This window comes from Peromyscus leucopus, chromosome 3, assembly GCF_004664715.2.
Source record: "Peromyscus leucopus breed LL Stock chromosome 3, UCI_PerLeu_2.1, whole genome shotgun sequence".
In the NCBI taxonomy this organism is placed as follows: Eukaryota; Metazoa; Chordata; class Mammalia; order Rodentia; family Cricetidae; genus Peromyscus; species Peromyscus leucopus.
In genome coordinates this window covers 48,108,995-48,125,915 of record NC_051065.1, presented here as the reverse complement: position 1 = coordinate 48,125,915, position 16,921 = coordinate 48,108,995, and the positions used below count along the sequence as shown (strand labels likewise).

At 36.2% G+C, this 16,921-nt stretch overlaps 1 protein-coding gene across 1 annotated transcript in view; it reads right to left on the bottom strand.

The window, feature by feature from the left end:
* Braf (B-Raf proto-oncogene, serine/threonine kinase) overlaps nucleotides 1-16,921 on the bottom strand; it is a 128,462-nt gene that overhangs the window by 34,036 nt on the left and 77,505 nt on the right. The window contains 7 exon segments of the mRNA XM_028889335.2: nucleotides 672-848; nucleotides 1,516-1,600; nucleotides 5,478-5,595; nucleotides 6,927-7,063; nucleotides 9,857-9,976; nucleotides 11,441-11,477; nucleotides 11,800-11,835. Of these exon segments, the coding sequence (XP_028745168.2) occupies nucleotides 672-848; nucleotides 1,516-1,600; nucleotides 5,478-5,595; nucleotides 6,927-7,063; nucleotides 9,857-9,976; nucleotides 11,441-11,477; nucleotides 11,800-11,835 (710 nt within the window).

Sequence of the window (16,921 nt, the reverse complement as noted above, 5' to 3'; positions counted from 1 at the left end):
TACACCAGTATATCTGGCCTCAGTTAATTTTAACCTATATAAATCTTACAACATGTATCTTTTGAGTTATAAAGCAAAATTCAGTAGACATATATGTTTCAACTTCAAGTCCTCAACTAGGATCAGAATATAGATATTCATTTAAAACTTTAATAACTGACTACTTTGCAGCAGAAAATACAAGCATGCAAGGGAAAATTATTTGAAAGCACAGATAATAGTCACATATTTTTCATTAACTAGTAATGGCTTTTTTTTTCTTTTGGAGGGGGGTCCTGCTTTTCTCATAAATCACTGAGTGCTAATCATCATTTGCAACTGTAAAGTTCTCATCAAATACTACACTCATTGTGTACTTTAAAGAACTGAACTAGAGAAATATTATTAATTTTTTTTCAAGACAGGGTTTCTCTGTGTAGTTTTGGTGCCTGTCCTGGATCTCGTTCTGTAGACCAGGCTGGTCTCAAACTCATAGAGATTCCCCTGCCTCTGCCTCCCAAGTGCTGGATTAAAGGCATGCGCCATCATCGCCTGGAGAGAAATATTATGTTTTTAATAAGCTAGTACTAGTTATTAGTTAGTATTCTTGCACAGAAACTTAAAATGTATCCCACAAGAGGTATTATTAGGGCCTTTAGTCAGGTATGAAGATTTAACAGAACTGAACTTACTCCATGCCCTGTGCAGTCTGCCGAGCAATGTCTATAAGTTTGATCATCTCAAATTTGGTCTCAATGATGTGGAGATGGTGATACAGGCTGGAGCCCTCACACCACTGGGTAACAATAGCCAGTTGTGGCTTTGTTGAATAGCCCATGAAAAGTAGGATATTCACATGTCGTGTTTTCCTGTAAAAAAGAAATGTGACAATGAGTAACAATTCTTTAAACAGAGCCAAATCAGTCTACCAATACTATGCTCTCAGTAAAAAGTACTAGAAACAAAATAAGGTTAACCCATAATTATCTAGTCCAACCTACAAATCTATTGAGAAACATAATATTTAAGTACATTGAGTGAGGAAGTAGAGGTTGCTTTTGTTTAAGTGGTTCTAAACATATTAGGAAGTCTTTCTATGTGAAAGCAAAACTATTTTCCTCTACCCTCAACAACTAGCTCCCTTGTTCTGCTCTCTGCAATGTAAGAGGACCTATGTACCCTCTTGAATACATAGCCTTCTCTGCATTGAAATCTTAGTTTTGTTGAACATTTCTCTCACACAAAATTATAACTCCAGAATCTTCCCTATATAAGTCTTATCCCAGGACTAATACAATTTTAAATGTGTTTTGACACATTTAGAATTTTTAGAGTATTATTTTCCTAAATGGAACTATCATTATACACGATCAGACACTTTCTCTTTCCATTAATTCAGTCTAGGAATATGTCTTCTATAAACAGTACTAAATGATACTGCATATCAGGAAAACAGTACCAACCCGAACTGTACACAGACACATTGTTTCTCTACTTGAAGTGAATTCACTGGGAAGCAGTAATCTACAAGCTCACCTGAGTACTCCTACTTCATTTTTGAAGGCCTGTAACTGTTGAGGTGTGGGTGCTGTCACATTCAACATTTTCACTGCCACATCGCCTGAAAGAAAATTGTTATTCCAAAATTTCAAATTATAAAATATGAAATATTATTGGGTGTTTTTGCTAATTGTCACAGTTTTATTTAACCACCTATTAAACTGTACTTTCCTTCTTCTTCCTGTTTTTTTTTTTAAAGGTTTTTTTTTTTTGATTTTTCAAGACAGGGTTTCTCTGTGTAGCTTTGCGCCTTTCCTGGGACTCACTTGGTAGCCCAGGCTGGCCTCGAACTCACAGAGATCCGCCTGGCTCTGCCTCCCGAGTGCTGGGATTAAAGGCGTGCGCCACCACCGCCCGGCCTTTTTAAAGGTTTTTTGAGACAGAGTTTCTCTGTTTAACAGCTCTGGTCATCCTGGAACTTCTTCTGTAGATCAGGCTGACCTTGAACTCACCAAGATCAGCCTGCCTCTGAAAAGGCATGTGCCACTACTACCCCACACAAAGCAACTAACAGTGATATTCTTATACTACTATTTCAAAATATAAGCTAAAATATAGTCAACTTTTTTTTCTACTGGGACTTTCGTTTAGCCTATTAAGTACTCAGGGAATTTTTGTAATTATTTGACTATGTTAAATGAGGTGTTATTTACTAAATGAATGCTGAAACTACGGACAACGGGTCCAATGGAGCTTAGCTTACAATAACAACTTGCAAATTTTTTCTCCAAAACTTATGACTTATTACAATGTTGACTAGAAAATTACTAAAATTATAATCATACTTTAACTTTTTTTTTTCGGGGGGGTTATTTCAACACAGGTCTATGTAGCCTTGCCTGTCCTGGAACTCTCTCTGTAGACCAGGCTGGCCTCAAACTCACAGAGATCCACCTGCCTCTGCCTCCTGCTGGGATTAAAGGCGTGCCCACCATGGCCGGGCTTAAAATGAACTCTTACACAACGTTAGTAGATGTGTAAACTGGTACAATCAATTGACAGCATTGATGGGATAGCTATAAAAATGTAAGCATGCATATGGTGTAGTTCTATAATTCTCTGCTAGGCATACAGCCAGTAAAAAAAGCATACATATGTTCTTCAAAAGGCATATACTAAAAATATGCACTGTAGCATCATTCAGAATAGCACCAAACTGGAAACTATCCAAATGCTTATTATACAGCAGATGGGAGAAATCGCGTTACAGTCACACAATGGAATACTACTCAGAGATGAGTGACAACATTGATGGACCTTACAATATTGAAAAAAGGAGCCACACACAAAAAGATTACACATTATATCCTACTTAAGTCAACATGTTATTTATCTTTGCAAGGAGAGTGAATGAAGAGCGCACGTGGGAACCTTCTAGAAGGCTATAAGTGTTATGCTTATTAATCACAAATGTATTCACTTGGCGAATTTCAATTATCTGAACAGTTATAAATAATATAGGTATACATATACATAAAACCACTATCTATCTTTTTCTTAACTATCAAAGTAATATAGTACTCATTCTATCAGCTATATCACTTAATACTGCTTACTACTTAAATGTTTCAGAAAAGCATAAATAAAAAATTCCTCATAATTATGGCACTCAGGGCTGGAGAAATGGCTTAGAGGTTAAGAGCACCGACTGCTCTTCCAGAGGTCCTGAGTTCAATTCCCAGCAACCACATGGTGGCTCACAACTATCTGTAATAAGGTCTGGTGCCCTCTTCTGGTCATACATGCTGTATATATAATAAATAAATAAATCTTAAAAAAAAAATTATGCACTCAGAAATAACCCTTGTCATGTATGTATATATATGTATGTATATATCCTAAGTTTATCTGTGTATGTAGTATAAATACCTAATGAATGCATATGAAATGATAACCTTATGAGAGAATTCACATAGCATTTTATGTTAATATTTTTATATAGATCTTTTTAAAATAAAATATTCAAGTTTTTGTGATTTTCCTCATGTATTACTCTACAAGTTAAATATAATATAAAGTAAACGGTCCTCAGGTTTAAAGCAATGAAGAATACCATTAAGTCTTTCTACAGAAAAGCCTGTTCCTTAAGCATAGCCATTCTTAATGTTTATTATAAAAATTATCAAGACTTTCATAAGAATTTAAAATCTCAATATTATAATGAAGAAAACCCCATCCTGTCATGTGCAGGATACATCAACATTTACTACTCATTTGCCATGTTCAATGAAAAGCACTGGGCTGTATCGGAAGATCCTCACACCCATTCTCCAGAGTGTCATAATTTAAAGGTATTTCTCTACTCAAGTAAATCTATGGTAAAGCTACAACAGTTATATACCAAAGCAGTATCTAGTTACATGCTTTACATAACCCCATGAAAAAATAATTCAATTGATCCTAATCCCTGATGCAAGGCACTTCAAAGCACCCACACAAAATGTCCATGTAAACAGCAGTGCAGTACACCTTTTAAATAACATGACTCTACATGGCGTGTCTAGACTTAAGGAAAATAAAATCCATCATTGCGACAGCTAAAAGGCATGTTAAGATTCACAAGAAACTGTTTCTCTTATTATTCATAGAAGAACAGGCTACTTAACCTTATGAGATAATTTACATAGCATTTTTATACTGTTAATATTTTTTATAGATCTTAAAAAAAGATTTATTTATTATGTATACAGTGTTGTGCCTGCATGTATGTCTTTACTACAGGCCAGAAGAGGGCACTTGGACACATTACAGATGGTTGTAAGCCATCATGTAGTTGCTGGGAATTAAACTCAGGACCTCTGCAAAAACAGCCAGTGCTCTTAACCTCTGAGCCAACTCTCCAGCCCTTATATAGATCTTTAACATGAAGGTATTACATATGCTGCTTCAAACAACTTAACATATTAGATACCTTTCCATATCACTGTAGCTCTATTATGTAATTTTGACTCTTATATAACTATATATGGATATATCGATGTGTTAATCAAACCTTCTACTAGTGAGTGTTCAAGTCTACTTTAATTTTCCATTATTATCATACCTCTGGGAAGTATACATTCCCAGGTATCAACTTGTTCATTGCTGTCCAATTACTTGCTTAGGCTCAATGTACAGTCTTCCAAATTTTCATATTTCCACATTAGCAAGAGGGAAATAAGCAGGATTATAATTGCAATCTACATGTAATCAATTAATTTTTTTTTTTGTTCATTTGGAAGGAGAGTTGTGGTTTCTATCTTTTGAATTTGTAATCTTAGAAAACTAGTGAGGATGAACATGTTTTGTCATTTTGTACCCCTCCTCTCCAGGACCAAACCCAGAGCCTTAAAATTGAGTTAAATTCCCAACTCCGAGGCTGAACATTTTTTATGCTTACTTGTGACTTATAATATCCATAAAATTATCAAAAGGAATACTTCTAAAAGGAAAACGAACTTCCTTTTGGACTAGATAGCTTAATGAGCTTCATCTTTACAAGTCTCTACTGTAAAGTACTGACAGCAACCTTGGCTACTGTGAAGCCAGTTTTTATGTTCCATTATTTTTGTTAGAAACCTTTGGAGGACTACTGCATTTGATCGAACAGTTTAATGATGCAAACAAGTGAATATTTTGACTTCATATTTGTCTTTGAGACAGTCTCTTGTAGTACTCAAGTTGGTCTTGAACTTTCTCCATAGCTAAGGATGACCTTGAACTCCTAATGCTCATGCTTCTACATCCTAAGTGCTAGGATATAGGTGTGTGTCATAATGCCTGGCTTGTCATCCCTCTACCCCACAGACAGGTTTCTCTGTGTAGTCCTGGCTGTCCTAGAACTAGCTCTATAGATCAGGCTGGTTTGTGCCATCACACCCAGCTTTGGCTTGAATTTTTAAAACCAAAGTTTTTAAACGTATCTTACTTGTGCCAATGGAACCATATTACATACATACCATGCCACTTTCCCTTGTAGACAGTTCCAAATGATCCAGATCCAATTCTTTGTCCCACTGTAATCTGTCCATCAGGAATCTCCCAATCATCACTTGAATCTCGTCTACCAAGTGTTTTCTCAAAAAAAAATACAGTGCAAAAGTCAAGTCAAGTCAAACAAAAGAGAAAAACCATATTTCATGCTAAATATATTGCTGCCTGACAGGAAGTTAGGAAGAGAGCAAGGTCTTTCTAAGAAAAGAAGAAAGAAAACAATAGAACACCACCATGTTGAGGAAGCAATATTACAATCGTGACTCAAAATACAAAACTAATTTAAGATGAGTCAATATTAGAATGGAAAATTACTTAAAAGCAGAAATAACTGTGCTGGAAAGATATTTCACAAATTAGGAACAGTAGCTATTCTTCTAGAGGACCTGGGTTCAAGTCCTAGCACCCACATGGCAGCTCACAATCATCCATAACTCTAATCCTAGAGATCCACTGCACTCTTCTGGCTTCCTTCAGCACTGGCATGTACATGTTGTCCTTATACATACATTTAAACACCCATATACACAAAATAATAAAATACTAATTAAAAAATTAAAATAATAATTTATTATGTGTAGTAATGTTATTATTAAATAGATATTATTAAAATCAAAATAAAATGGCTTTTTAACTATTTGGAGGACTACAGAGGCTAGATAGCAACTATATATTTGTGGCTAGTTTTGGCTTCAAATCCCTAAAAATTTAACTTAATATGTTATGGTAACTGTTGGTACTAGATTTCCTTACATATTTTAACTGATTTGGTCATCAAAAAAGAAAAAAATTAACATACCAATTGCTTTGGTAAGGTAAAAGTAGCAGAAAATTAATTTTTAAATATGGAAGAATGTCATTTGGTAGATATTGAATTCTGAACCAGCTTTTAGAACACATATGCTTATTCATGCTTTCTGAATACTTGTTTATACCCGTTCTCCTTATTTTAGAAACAGAACATTATTTTCCTTTCAAAATGACCTCTTAAAAATTTGATTAGGCCAGACAGTAGTGGCACATGCCTTTAATCCCAGCACTCAGGAGGCAGAGCCAGGCGGATCTCTGAGTTCGAGGCCAGCCTGGACTACAGAGTGAGTTCCAGGAAAGGCACAAAGCTACACAGAGAAACCCTGTCTCAAAACACAAAACAAAAAATTGATTAGAAATGGAAGCAAAAAATCAGTTTTGTGTGAATATACTTTACACAAAAAAAACATCAACTCAAATGTATTTGACAAGAACTTTGTATCACACAGTCCTCTTATATCTAAATGGTAAAATTATATTTGGCAGGCCAGGCAGTGGTCGTACATGCCTTTAACCCTGTCTCAAAAAACAAAACAGAACAAAAAAACAAAGAAAAATATTATATTTGGCTATGATTATAAGAAAAACACATCACATAGCCTTACCATTCGATTTCTGTCTTCTGAGGATGATGATGATTTCCTTTCCCGCTGAGGTCCTGGAGATTTTTGTAAGGCTTTCACATTAGTGAGTGAGCCAGGTAATGAGGCAGGTGGGGTGGCGGACAAACCTGTAGTTGACCCTAAATTAGAGGAAGGGGAAATTATCCTCATTAAGGAGGAGGAAGCATTAAGGAGGAGCAAGCATGTTCACTTAACAAGGCCACAAAGTGGGGAGATCTAGACTTTAAAATGCAGTGCATGTCTAAATATTGGCCTTTTACAAAGGGTAGGCCAAAAGAGGCATTATTTGCGATTAGTACTGAATTTCTTTTGGTTTTCTGGCCAATTTAATGACTGTTAAGATTGATACTAGTAAACAAATCTAGAAAAACACAATCTCTACACCAAGGCACACTTTCTAAAATTTACTACCAACTTCCACTTCCTTTGATAAAAAATTAAAACATCACAACCAATGCACAGGCATTGTACCACACACCTTTAATCCTAGCACTTGGGAGGCAGAGGGGGGAGGTGGATCTCTGTGAGTTCGAGGTCAGCCTGGTCTACAGAGTGAATCTAGGACAGGCAGAGCCACATAATACATAGACCCTATCTCAAAAGACAAAACCAAACCAAAACTCCAATAACAGAATCACTGCAGAACTCTAAAAAACAAACCATTTTGTAATTTTCTTTTTTTTTTTTTTTTTTTTTTTTTTTTTTTTTTTTAAATTGGCTGGAGAGACAGCCGTGGGTGCTGGGAACCGAACTCTTATATTTTTGGTTGTGAGCCTAGCCTTTAACGGCTGAGCCATCTCTCCAGCCCCCATTTTGTAATATTTCAATAGCCTCAATATTAAAAAAAAAAAAGTAAACATCAAAACGGAAACATTTTAATGGCCTTACTGTTAAAATATTTCTTTCATATTAGTCCTAAATTTATATATGATCTCAAACTGTAGCTCTATTGTTTAAGAGATGGTGGCAGTGTCAGTGGTCCCTGGAATTTTTTCTATTAAATATAGATCGTTACCTTTATTGCAAAGTAATATAAACAAAGCTAAGCAGGCTTTCTTTCTTTTCTTTTTCTTAATTAGTATTTTATTGGTTTTTTTGTTTGTTTGTTTTATTTTGTTTTGTTTGTTTATAGGAGCTTTGACTGTCTGTGTACCATTTGTCTGCTTGGTGCTTGTGGATGACAGAAGACAGCATTAGATCCCTTTTGGTTGGAGCTGCTATGTGGTTGCTGGGAATTGAACCTGAGTCCTCTGGAAGAACAGTCAGTGCTCTTGACCTCTGAACCATCTCTCCAGGACCTGGTTTTCTTTCTTTTTCTTTTATTTTTTATTTATGTTTATTTTATGGGCAATGGTCTTTTACCTGCATGTGTATCTACGTGAAGATTTTGGAACTCCTAGAGCTGGAGCTAAAGACAGTGGTGAGCTGCCATTGTGGGTGCTGGGAACTGAACCCTGGTCTCCTGAAGAGCAGCTAGTGTTCTTAACTGCTGACCCATCATCTCTCCAGCCCTGCTAAATAGGCTTTCAAGACTTTCTGAAAAACTTAGTATTATTAAAATGAGCAAATAAGTGCTACAGAATCCCAGTTGTATTTCAAATATACAGCAATATTTTATAAGGCAAGTGAGCTATGTAAGTAGGCTCAGTCAGCAGAAGCACATATGGTACATGGGACAGAAGAGTTTAGAGCAATGACTCCACAGAGTACATGTATGGTGAACAGGCCTGAGATTTCCAGGTAGAACTTCCATACTCCAAAAAATTATAAAATATACTACTCTCAAGGGTAAAAAGAGTCAGGTTCTTTTAAACAGCAAGGATGCCAATGACAGTATTTAAATGCTAAATCTGGACAGATGTTTTATAGTCATTATATAATATTATAGCACCATATGAAAGTTCTATGATTGCATATGCAATTTTCTAAAAGAAAATGGTATTTCTTTGGAATTTCTTTTAACTAGAGCACAATACATTTTATACAAACCACTGATAACTTCCAACATTATACAGCAGTAACAACTTGCCTCATGCACAATTCTTATTTATTGTATTACTTAGTTTAACTACATCACTGAGTACTGAATGACTTCCACTACACTGTGGAACAGCTAAGTTGATGGAAAACTCTAAAGCACCATCATTATATTAATTATAGGTCACTAAGGATATCAAGACAGTAAATTTAATTGTAAAAAATATTTAAGATACCCAAATTTTATCTTAAAATTTAAAAGTTAATTTAACAATAAATAAATATGACAGGCAAAATAGGAGACTACAATTATATTACTAACTTCCCTCACATGAGGGCGTAATTTAACATATATAGATTCAATTTTTCTGAATTAATGTTTATGGATTAATCAATATACATATATTGCATATAAAGGAAAAAATAAAGAACAAAAAATTACTTCTATGACAAAATCTCAAAAAACTGTCCAAAGTCTCATAAAAATCTCTTTGGCCTCAAACCTTCAGTGACTCTCCTCCTGCCTCTGCTTCTCAAGTGCTAAGGTTACAGATATGAGCCAATGTGCCCAGCAAAAAAAAACCTTAATCAAAGTCATCATCTAATGAACTAAAGTAAAAGGAATCCTGCCCAAGTCCCCCAGAATTTAAGAAGTTATCAAGACTAAACAGAAATAAGACAACAATAAACAAGATGGAAATCCCAACTCAGAATTTTCTTGCTTTTAAAACTTTATAATGGACAGCATACAGAAAGCTTGCAGTAGTGAGGATGTGTGAAAAGCACATTCAGAGCATTCCAGCCAGGCCAAGCAGAAATTTAGTACTTAAAACTCTCACACTTACAAACACACGCTGTGAGGGTGAGGCACAAACAGAATCTGTAGTTTATATTTAGTTCGCTTGGGTAAAAACAAGAAAGAAGAGCCCAACTACCTCTGAACACTGGGCCAGGCTCAAAATCAAACACTATTTCACTGGGGACAGAATGTAGGAGGGGGCTGGGAGTCCGGGATTGGTATTTCCGAAGACAGCGCATCAGCTGGTTCAAGGGGGCTGTTAGAAGAGAAAGAGAGGGGCAGGCAAACACAGGAAGACAGACACACAGAAGAAATGAAAGAAGTCATGGGGAATAAATTAGATGAACTGAAGCCTGCTTTACAAAATAATTCTGGACGGTTTTTAAAAATCTGCATATATTTTCATAAAAACTCCAATGAATTTTTTAAAAGTGACTTATAACAAAGATAAGAAATGCCACTTGATTTTAGGTACTAAGCAGGCTGTTTACTACTAAGTTAACTGTGATGCTAACATGATGGAACATTTAAATGCTGGATGTATTGGGTAAAATTATCAGCAGCCACAGCTATTAAGACATGAAAGTCAAACTGGCAGCAACATTCATTGGCAGGCTCATGGAATAACAAACAACAAAAACTCTCGAATAACTATGTGATACAGTTCATACTAAGTACATATTCATGCTTGCTATTTGGTACCCTCACAGAAGTCCAGAACCATAAGAATACAAGGCGTATACAGTCTTCACTCAGTATAAAATACTGAGTCTGGGTTTGGACCTATTTTGAAGATACAGAAGGTCACAGTGAAGAACCCAGCATGGTGTGCAGCTAATATGGTCTTCCTTGTAAGACAGAAGGCAGCTGAGAAGGTTAATACAGAAGACCTCTTGCAAGAAAACTTCAAGACAGTCTCAAATGCCACCTCTTAGAAAATATATGGGGTACATTATTATAGAGTTTTCTTGTTTTGTTTTTTTTGAGAGTCTTGCTATGTAGACTTAGGCTATCCTCAAACTCATGTTTCTCCTGCCTCAGCTAGGATCACAGGCATATGCTATCACACTTGGCTCAAAAAACACTTTCTTAAAATAATCTTATCTCTGCTGAAGGGGAGGCTAGATGGAAATTCTATAAGAAATCTCTTAATGTAATTTCTCATGTGTATACTTTATTTACTATACCAATAAGAGAATAACTGAATTTTTCCATTATGGGTCATTCCATGAAATAAATGTACATTTCAAATAGATCTGGAAAGTTGATGAGAAATGCTTGATGAAGTCTGACAAACTGAGATGTGGCAGGCAACCCCAAAGAGTGATTTAATCTGATTCTAAGCGTCTCTAAGTATTTGGTGGAAGCCAAAAGAAATTTAGGACTCCAGACTTGAAGGCAGGAGAAATTAAAAAGTGGATAAAATAATTAAGGATCTCTCCTTGGTAGTGTATTTTAAAATCATGGATGGTACATTTAAGACTTTCTTTTATGTCTTCTCATTTTCTCTACGTGTTATGGCTAATTTTAAATTCTGCTAGCAATAAATGATAACTACTATAAAAAAACAAAACAAAAACTGATTTGGTTTTCTCTACACATTTTTCTCTGTGTCTGTTTCATGAAAAAAGCAACTATAAAGGAGACAAGCAGCAAAGCAATTGCATTTTTGCCTTTAAAAAAAAAACCACACACACAAAAAACTAAAATCATTACTTACCTCCATCACTACGAAACCCTTGGTCTCTAATCAAATCCTACAAACAAATAGTAAAATACATTTATTCAAAGCACACAGTAAAAAAGTAATAACAACAAATGAATTTTCCACTATGCATTAGCAGAAGGGTTAATTCAAAACACTACCTGTCTTATAATTATCTCATCAAACAAAGGCTATGAAGTTAGCTAGTGTACATGATAAACACTCAAGCCTGAAGCACTTGCCAACCTAGCCTACGTGAAAGGATTATTAGTCCCGATCAAATGCTGAAATCCCTTTCAGGCCACTCAGTGGCTTCATCAATCCTTAAAGAAAATTCTACTGGCACATATTAAGAGCCATAAAAATGTTCATACCCTTTGATCCTGTAATTCCACTTCTGGGAATTTTTCCTAAGGAAATAATTCAGAAGAAAAAATGATATGCACAAAGATGTTTAGTGCAGCATTATCCATCACACCATAAATCAGAAATAATTATTTTCCTATGATAGGCATTTTGACATATTATGGTTATGGTGTATCAATTTAATGAGTAGTACGCAGTTACCAAAAACAATTATGAAACTTAAAACATGAAACATGTTTACATATAATAAAAAAATACAAAATCAAAAGTACACTGAATACTATCAGAAAAATGTGTATGTACAACATTAAAAAGGAGGGAGAGTTAAAACAGCTCAAATAAGGATTTTGTTTAAATTGGTCTCTATTATTTAAAATACAGCTCTTACAACAATGTTGGTAGCAGGGGAAATTCCAGAAGTAATGAAATTTGGATTCTAGTCCTAAGAACTTGGATTAGTTTACTCAAGTTTAACTTAAGTGTGAGAGACTGAATGGCCCCAAATGTCTCTAAAAAGGTCAGTTGCAAATAGGCACCAGTTGCAAATAGGCTTACTGAGTAAAATGAAGAGTAAATTCTTTACTGGTCTATTTCTATCATGTTCAGTGTACTATATAAAACCTTCAACACTGTCTACAGAATAATCAATAAATACTCACAATTTCCAACAATGACCTAGTTGTTGAGATTGTCTGGCTACTAATATATAAAAATCTTGGTGGTTTGACTACCTTTTAGTGGTTTTGAGAGCTTACAAACACACTGTGAGATGTAGACACATGGAAAATAAATAACAGCTTAAGAAGCAAGGAGAGGTAGACTAGTTAACTGATAATTTACTACCAATTACATGGTGGTGTTGACAAGGCTTTTAGTGATATACAAAACTAAAGACTTGTATAAAGACATATTGAGACTAAGATGATTTGACAGTCTCCAGATCCATGAGAACTGGCAAAAGAAATGACACTAGGAATTGGCTTTGGTGAAGCAGCCAAAGAAATCTGAGTTGGAGCGGTGAGGAATAGACTGGCATGTAGAAAAGCAAAGGGCTTTCTAGACAGAATGACCCAACTGGTGAAAGGTTATTACCTCTTTCCTGTTTACCTACACTAGCCCTGAAACTCCCTATAGCTATGGAGAAGGTGGCTTTCTCCACTCTTAGAAACGACCACCATTCCCCACCTAAGCTCATACTTTTCAATCTCACATGTTTTCTTAAAAGCTCCTTGTTGATCCATCTACTTGATCTAAGTTAACCAGGATATTCTCGTACTCTATAACTACTATTTTAACTGTTCTCCTCATTTCTTCTAGTCACTTGTCTCACATTCCTGATCAGCATCCCAGAAGAAACAAACCACCCAAGAACGTCTGGCCGTACCTTTGTTATCCGTGAACATCTGCAAAGTAGCATCAGCTATGTCAATCAATCTCTCTCTCCCTTTCCTCTCTAGGGTATGATACAGCCCAGGCTGCTCTGGCCTCCAACTCCTGATTCTCTTGCCTTTACCTCCCAGTGCCAAGTAGTGTGTACCACAATGCACAACTGACTTTTAAATACTTTTTATGTACTGTGGTTGTTTGAACAAGAATGGTCCCCATAGGCTCATAGGTTTGAATGCTTACGTCACCAGGGATTGTAATTGTTTGAAAGGATTAGGCTGGAGTAGGTATGGCCTTGAGGTTTCAAAAGCTAATGCCAGACCCAGTCTGTCTGTCCGTCTGTCTATTTCTCTCTGCCTGCAGATTACATGTAAAACTCTCAACTACTGCTCCAGAACCTGCCTGCATGCTAATACCATGCTCCCCACAAATGATGATAATGAACTAAACCTCTGAAACTGTAAGTGAGCCTCTCCCAACCCCCAAATGCCTTCTTTTGTAAGAGTTGCTTTGGTCATGTGTCTCTGACTAAGACATGTACCACAAACTGCTCCCCCTCTAAACCCCAACATTTTAAGTGCTGAACATGGTGCTGCATGCCTTTAATTCTGGCACTCAGGAGGCAGAGGTAGACTGAACTTTGATTTTGAGACCAGACTAATTTACACAGAAGTTCCAGGCTAGCCAAGAATATATCTCAAACAAAATGAAGCAAAACAAGGAAAAAAAATCAAATTAATACCAGTCCCAGGGTTAAGAAATTTATCCCATTTCATGCAGTGTGTAAAGAGATACATCTACCTTTAACTTATCATAGCTCCTGCAAGACATCATTTTCAAGTTCTAAGAATTTTATCAAATATTCTCTACTTACTACCTCAACCTCTTTTCACTAGCTTCTTTCTCTCCAGTTATAAGATATGCTGGAATCTTAGTTTAAAAACAACTGTTACTCAAGTTCTTTTGTCATTCCTATATAGCCAAGTTTCTCAAAACTGACAATCATTTCCTCTCCTGCTGCCTTCTATTCTATTTGCCTTTGAAATCAAAACAACTCAAAAATTTCTATTTAGTTGCTGATTTGTTTGAGTTATGATCTCTCACTGGCCTAGATCTTGCTATTGTAGACCAGGCTGGCCATGAACTCACAAAATCTGCCTGCTCTGCCTCCTGAGTACTGGGATTAAGGTGAGCACCATGACACCTGGGCCCAAGGACTTAAAAATTAATGGTGCTGGGGGACTGAGTCCAAGGCATACATGTTAGGCAAATGCTCTATCATTGAGCTGTGTGCCACAGCACCAATTAATTTTTAAAATTTGTGTGTGTGTGTGTGTGTGCGCGTGCGCGCGCGCACACGCACGCCAGAGTTTGTGTGGAAGTCAGAAGCCAACTTTCTGGAGTTAGTTCTCTCCCTCTACTATGGGTTCTCGGTATCTGTTGTCAAAGCTTTTGTAAAAGGTCTTTCTTCTTCTTCTTCCTCTTCCTCCTCCTCCTCCTCCTCCTCCTCCTCCTCCTTCTTCTTTTTTTCTTTTAAGACAGGATTTCTTTGTATAGCCTTGGCTGTCCTGGAACTAGCTCTGTAGATCAGGTTGGCCTTTAACTCACAGAAATCCATCTGAGTGCTAGGATGAAAGGCATGCGCCATCACCACCCAGTTTGTATGTAGCGGGTACTTTTATGAGCTGAAACATCTTGTCAGTCCTCTACACCCATGGTATTTAACTGTTAAAAACAAAACTCATTTTAGTCCTTATCTTATTTGAATCTTAATAGTGAGAGGTATCCTCTCTATCAGCAGGGTTTTTTTTTTTAAAGATTTATTTATTTTATGTATGGGTGTACACTTTATGCCAGAAGAGGGTATCAGATCTCACTAGAGATGGTTGTGAGCCACCATGTGGTTGCTGGGAGTTGATCTCAGGACCCCTGGAGAAGCAGCCAGTGAGCGCTCTTAACTGCTTCCATCAGCATTTTTGAAGTGCATTTGCTTGGTCTTTGTAGTACACTTGCAAAGAGCTCACAAAGGTAACTGAGAAATGGTCTCTGCTACAATGTTAAGATTCACCAGGCTATGTTTTCTTTCTTTCTTTCTTTCTTTTTTTAATCTTCAGGTTTGTGTTTTCTACTCTTCCCAATTTTATATACTCTTTGAGTAATGTAATTTATACTTACGGCTCTGATTAACACAGACACACTGTCAAGTTATATCTCCATTTGAGGTCATAATATTCCCACAGATATCCTAAAGTCACTCTAGGTAAAATACAAAACTGTAATTTTTCTATAGGTTTCTATAAACCCTGTCCTGGTTTATAGCCAAGTATCTATATACTAGAAAGTCAACTGTTGTCTTCTGCCTCTTTTCTTTACTGATATATAGTGGATAAGTATAAGAAAAGAAAGTCAGGTTTAAACGACTCAAGTCCATTTCAGTCATTTATTAGCTATGTGATCATGGGTTGATTTCTTAGACTCTTATAAACTGAATATCCTTCAAGATGAAATAAAGATAATTATTTCTCATGAGCCTTGACCAAGAAGGCTTATTTAAAACACTTGGCCTAGTACTGACACATCGTAAGTACTCAGCCATTTCCATGACTTCTAAGAACCCTACCACCAGTCTCTACTCCCAAACCTAATATTCAAGACATGAGGCAGGAAGCAAGTTCAAGACCACTTGGGCTACAGAATGAATTGTAGTCCCCCTCCCAATGTGTTTCAGAACTCCTACCATTCCTTTAGAGTCATGTATGAAATCAGTCAGTGTTGACATTTCCTACTGACCCTCCACCATTTGTCAGCCCTTTCCTGAACCCTGGACTCCTATGATATCAACTATTAATTCCTTCCATGTAAAGGCAACTCTACAACCTTGTATATACTGTTTCCTTAACAAATACCTTTAAGAAAATAATTCCCTATATAGTGACCTTAATAAATCCCTAGCATTTACCTTCTATAGTATAGCTTCAAGGTCGTCCTTCACAGCTAAATATTCTTACATCTAACCAGGTAGAGCTCATCAAAGCTTTCTGTGAACTAAGGTTATATATTTTGTGATTACTTGCATGTCTGATTCATGCACTAAACTGTGACATCATAGAGGGCAAAGATGGTGGTTAATTCACCCTAAATCCCTACTTGCTGAGCCCAGAGTCAAAGGTAAGTCTTTTTTTCCCTCAGATAATAAGTGACTGAGCTTAAATAAAAATTTTAAGTTACTGAAAGCTTTTAAACAAGGAAACGGATGACAAAAGTGTCATTAAAAGCCATTCTGGTGAGAGCACCAGGATGGAAATGAATGAAGAAGAATTAATGGTAGGAACAAATGTAGTAACTCTTCAAATGGAGGATGGTGCAGTCAAATGGTGGTATCATAAGTCAGAACAGTCTGAGACATACATAAAGAGGAAAATGTGTTCTGTTATGGCAGTTACGAAAAGGATGAAAGAAGAAGACATAAAGCAATTCTTCAAATAGACAAGGCCAAGAAACCAGGAGGATAATCACAAACAAACAAACAAACAAAAAAAAAAAAAAAGAAAAGCCGTTAAAACAAAAAAATTCCAAATACATATGAAGATTATTGAACACACCGAGAACACGCCTAACCTACAAATACACTTTGACTCCTTATTTCTCAAGCTCCTTATTCCCTATCTCCCTCTTCTACTTCTCACTTCCTGTGTATTTAGGTTTACATAGAGACAGGATGGCCTCAGTTAAAAATGGCACTAG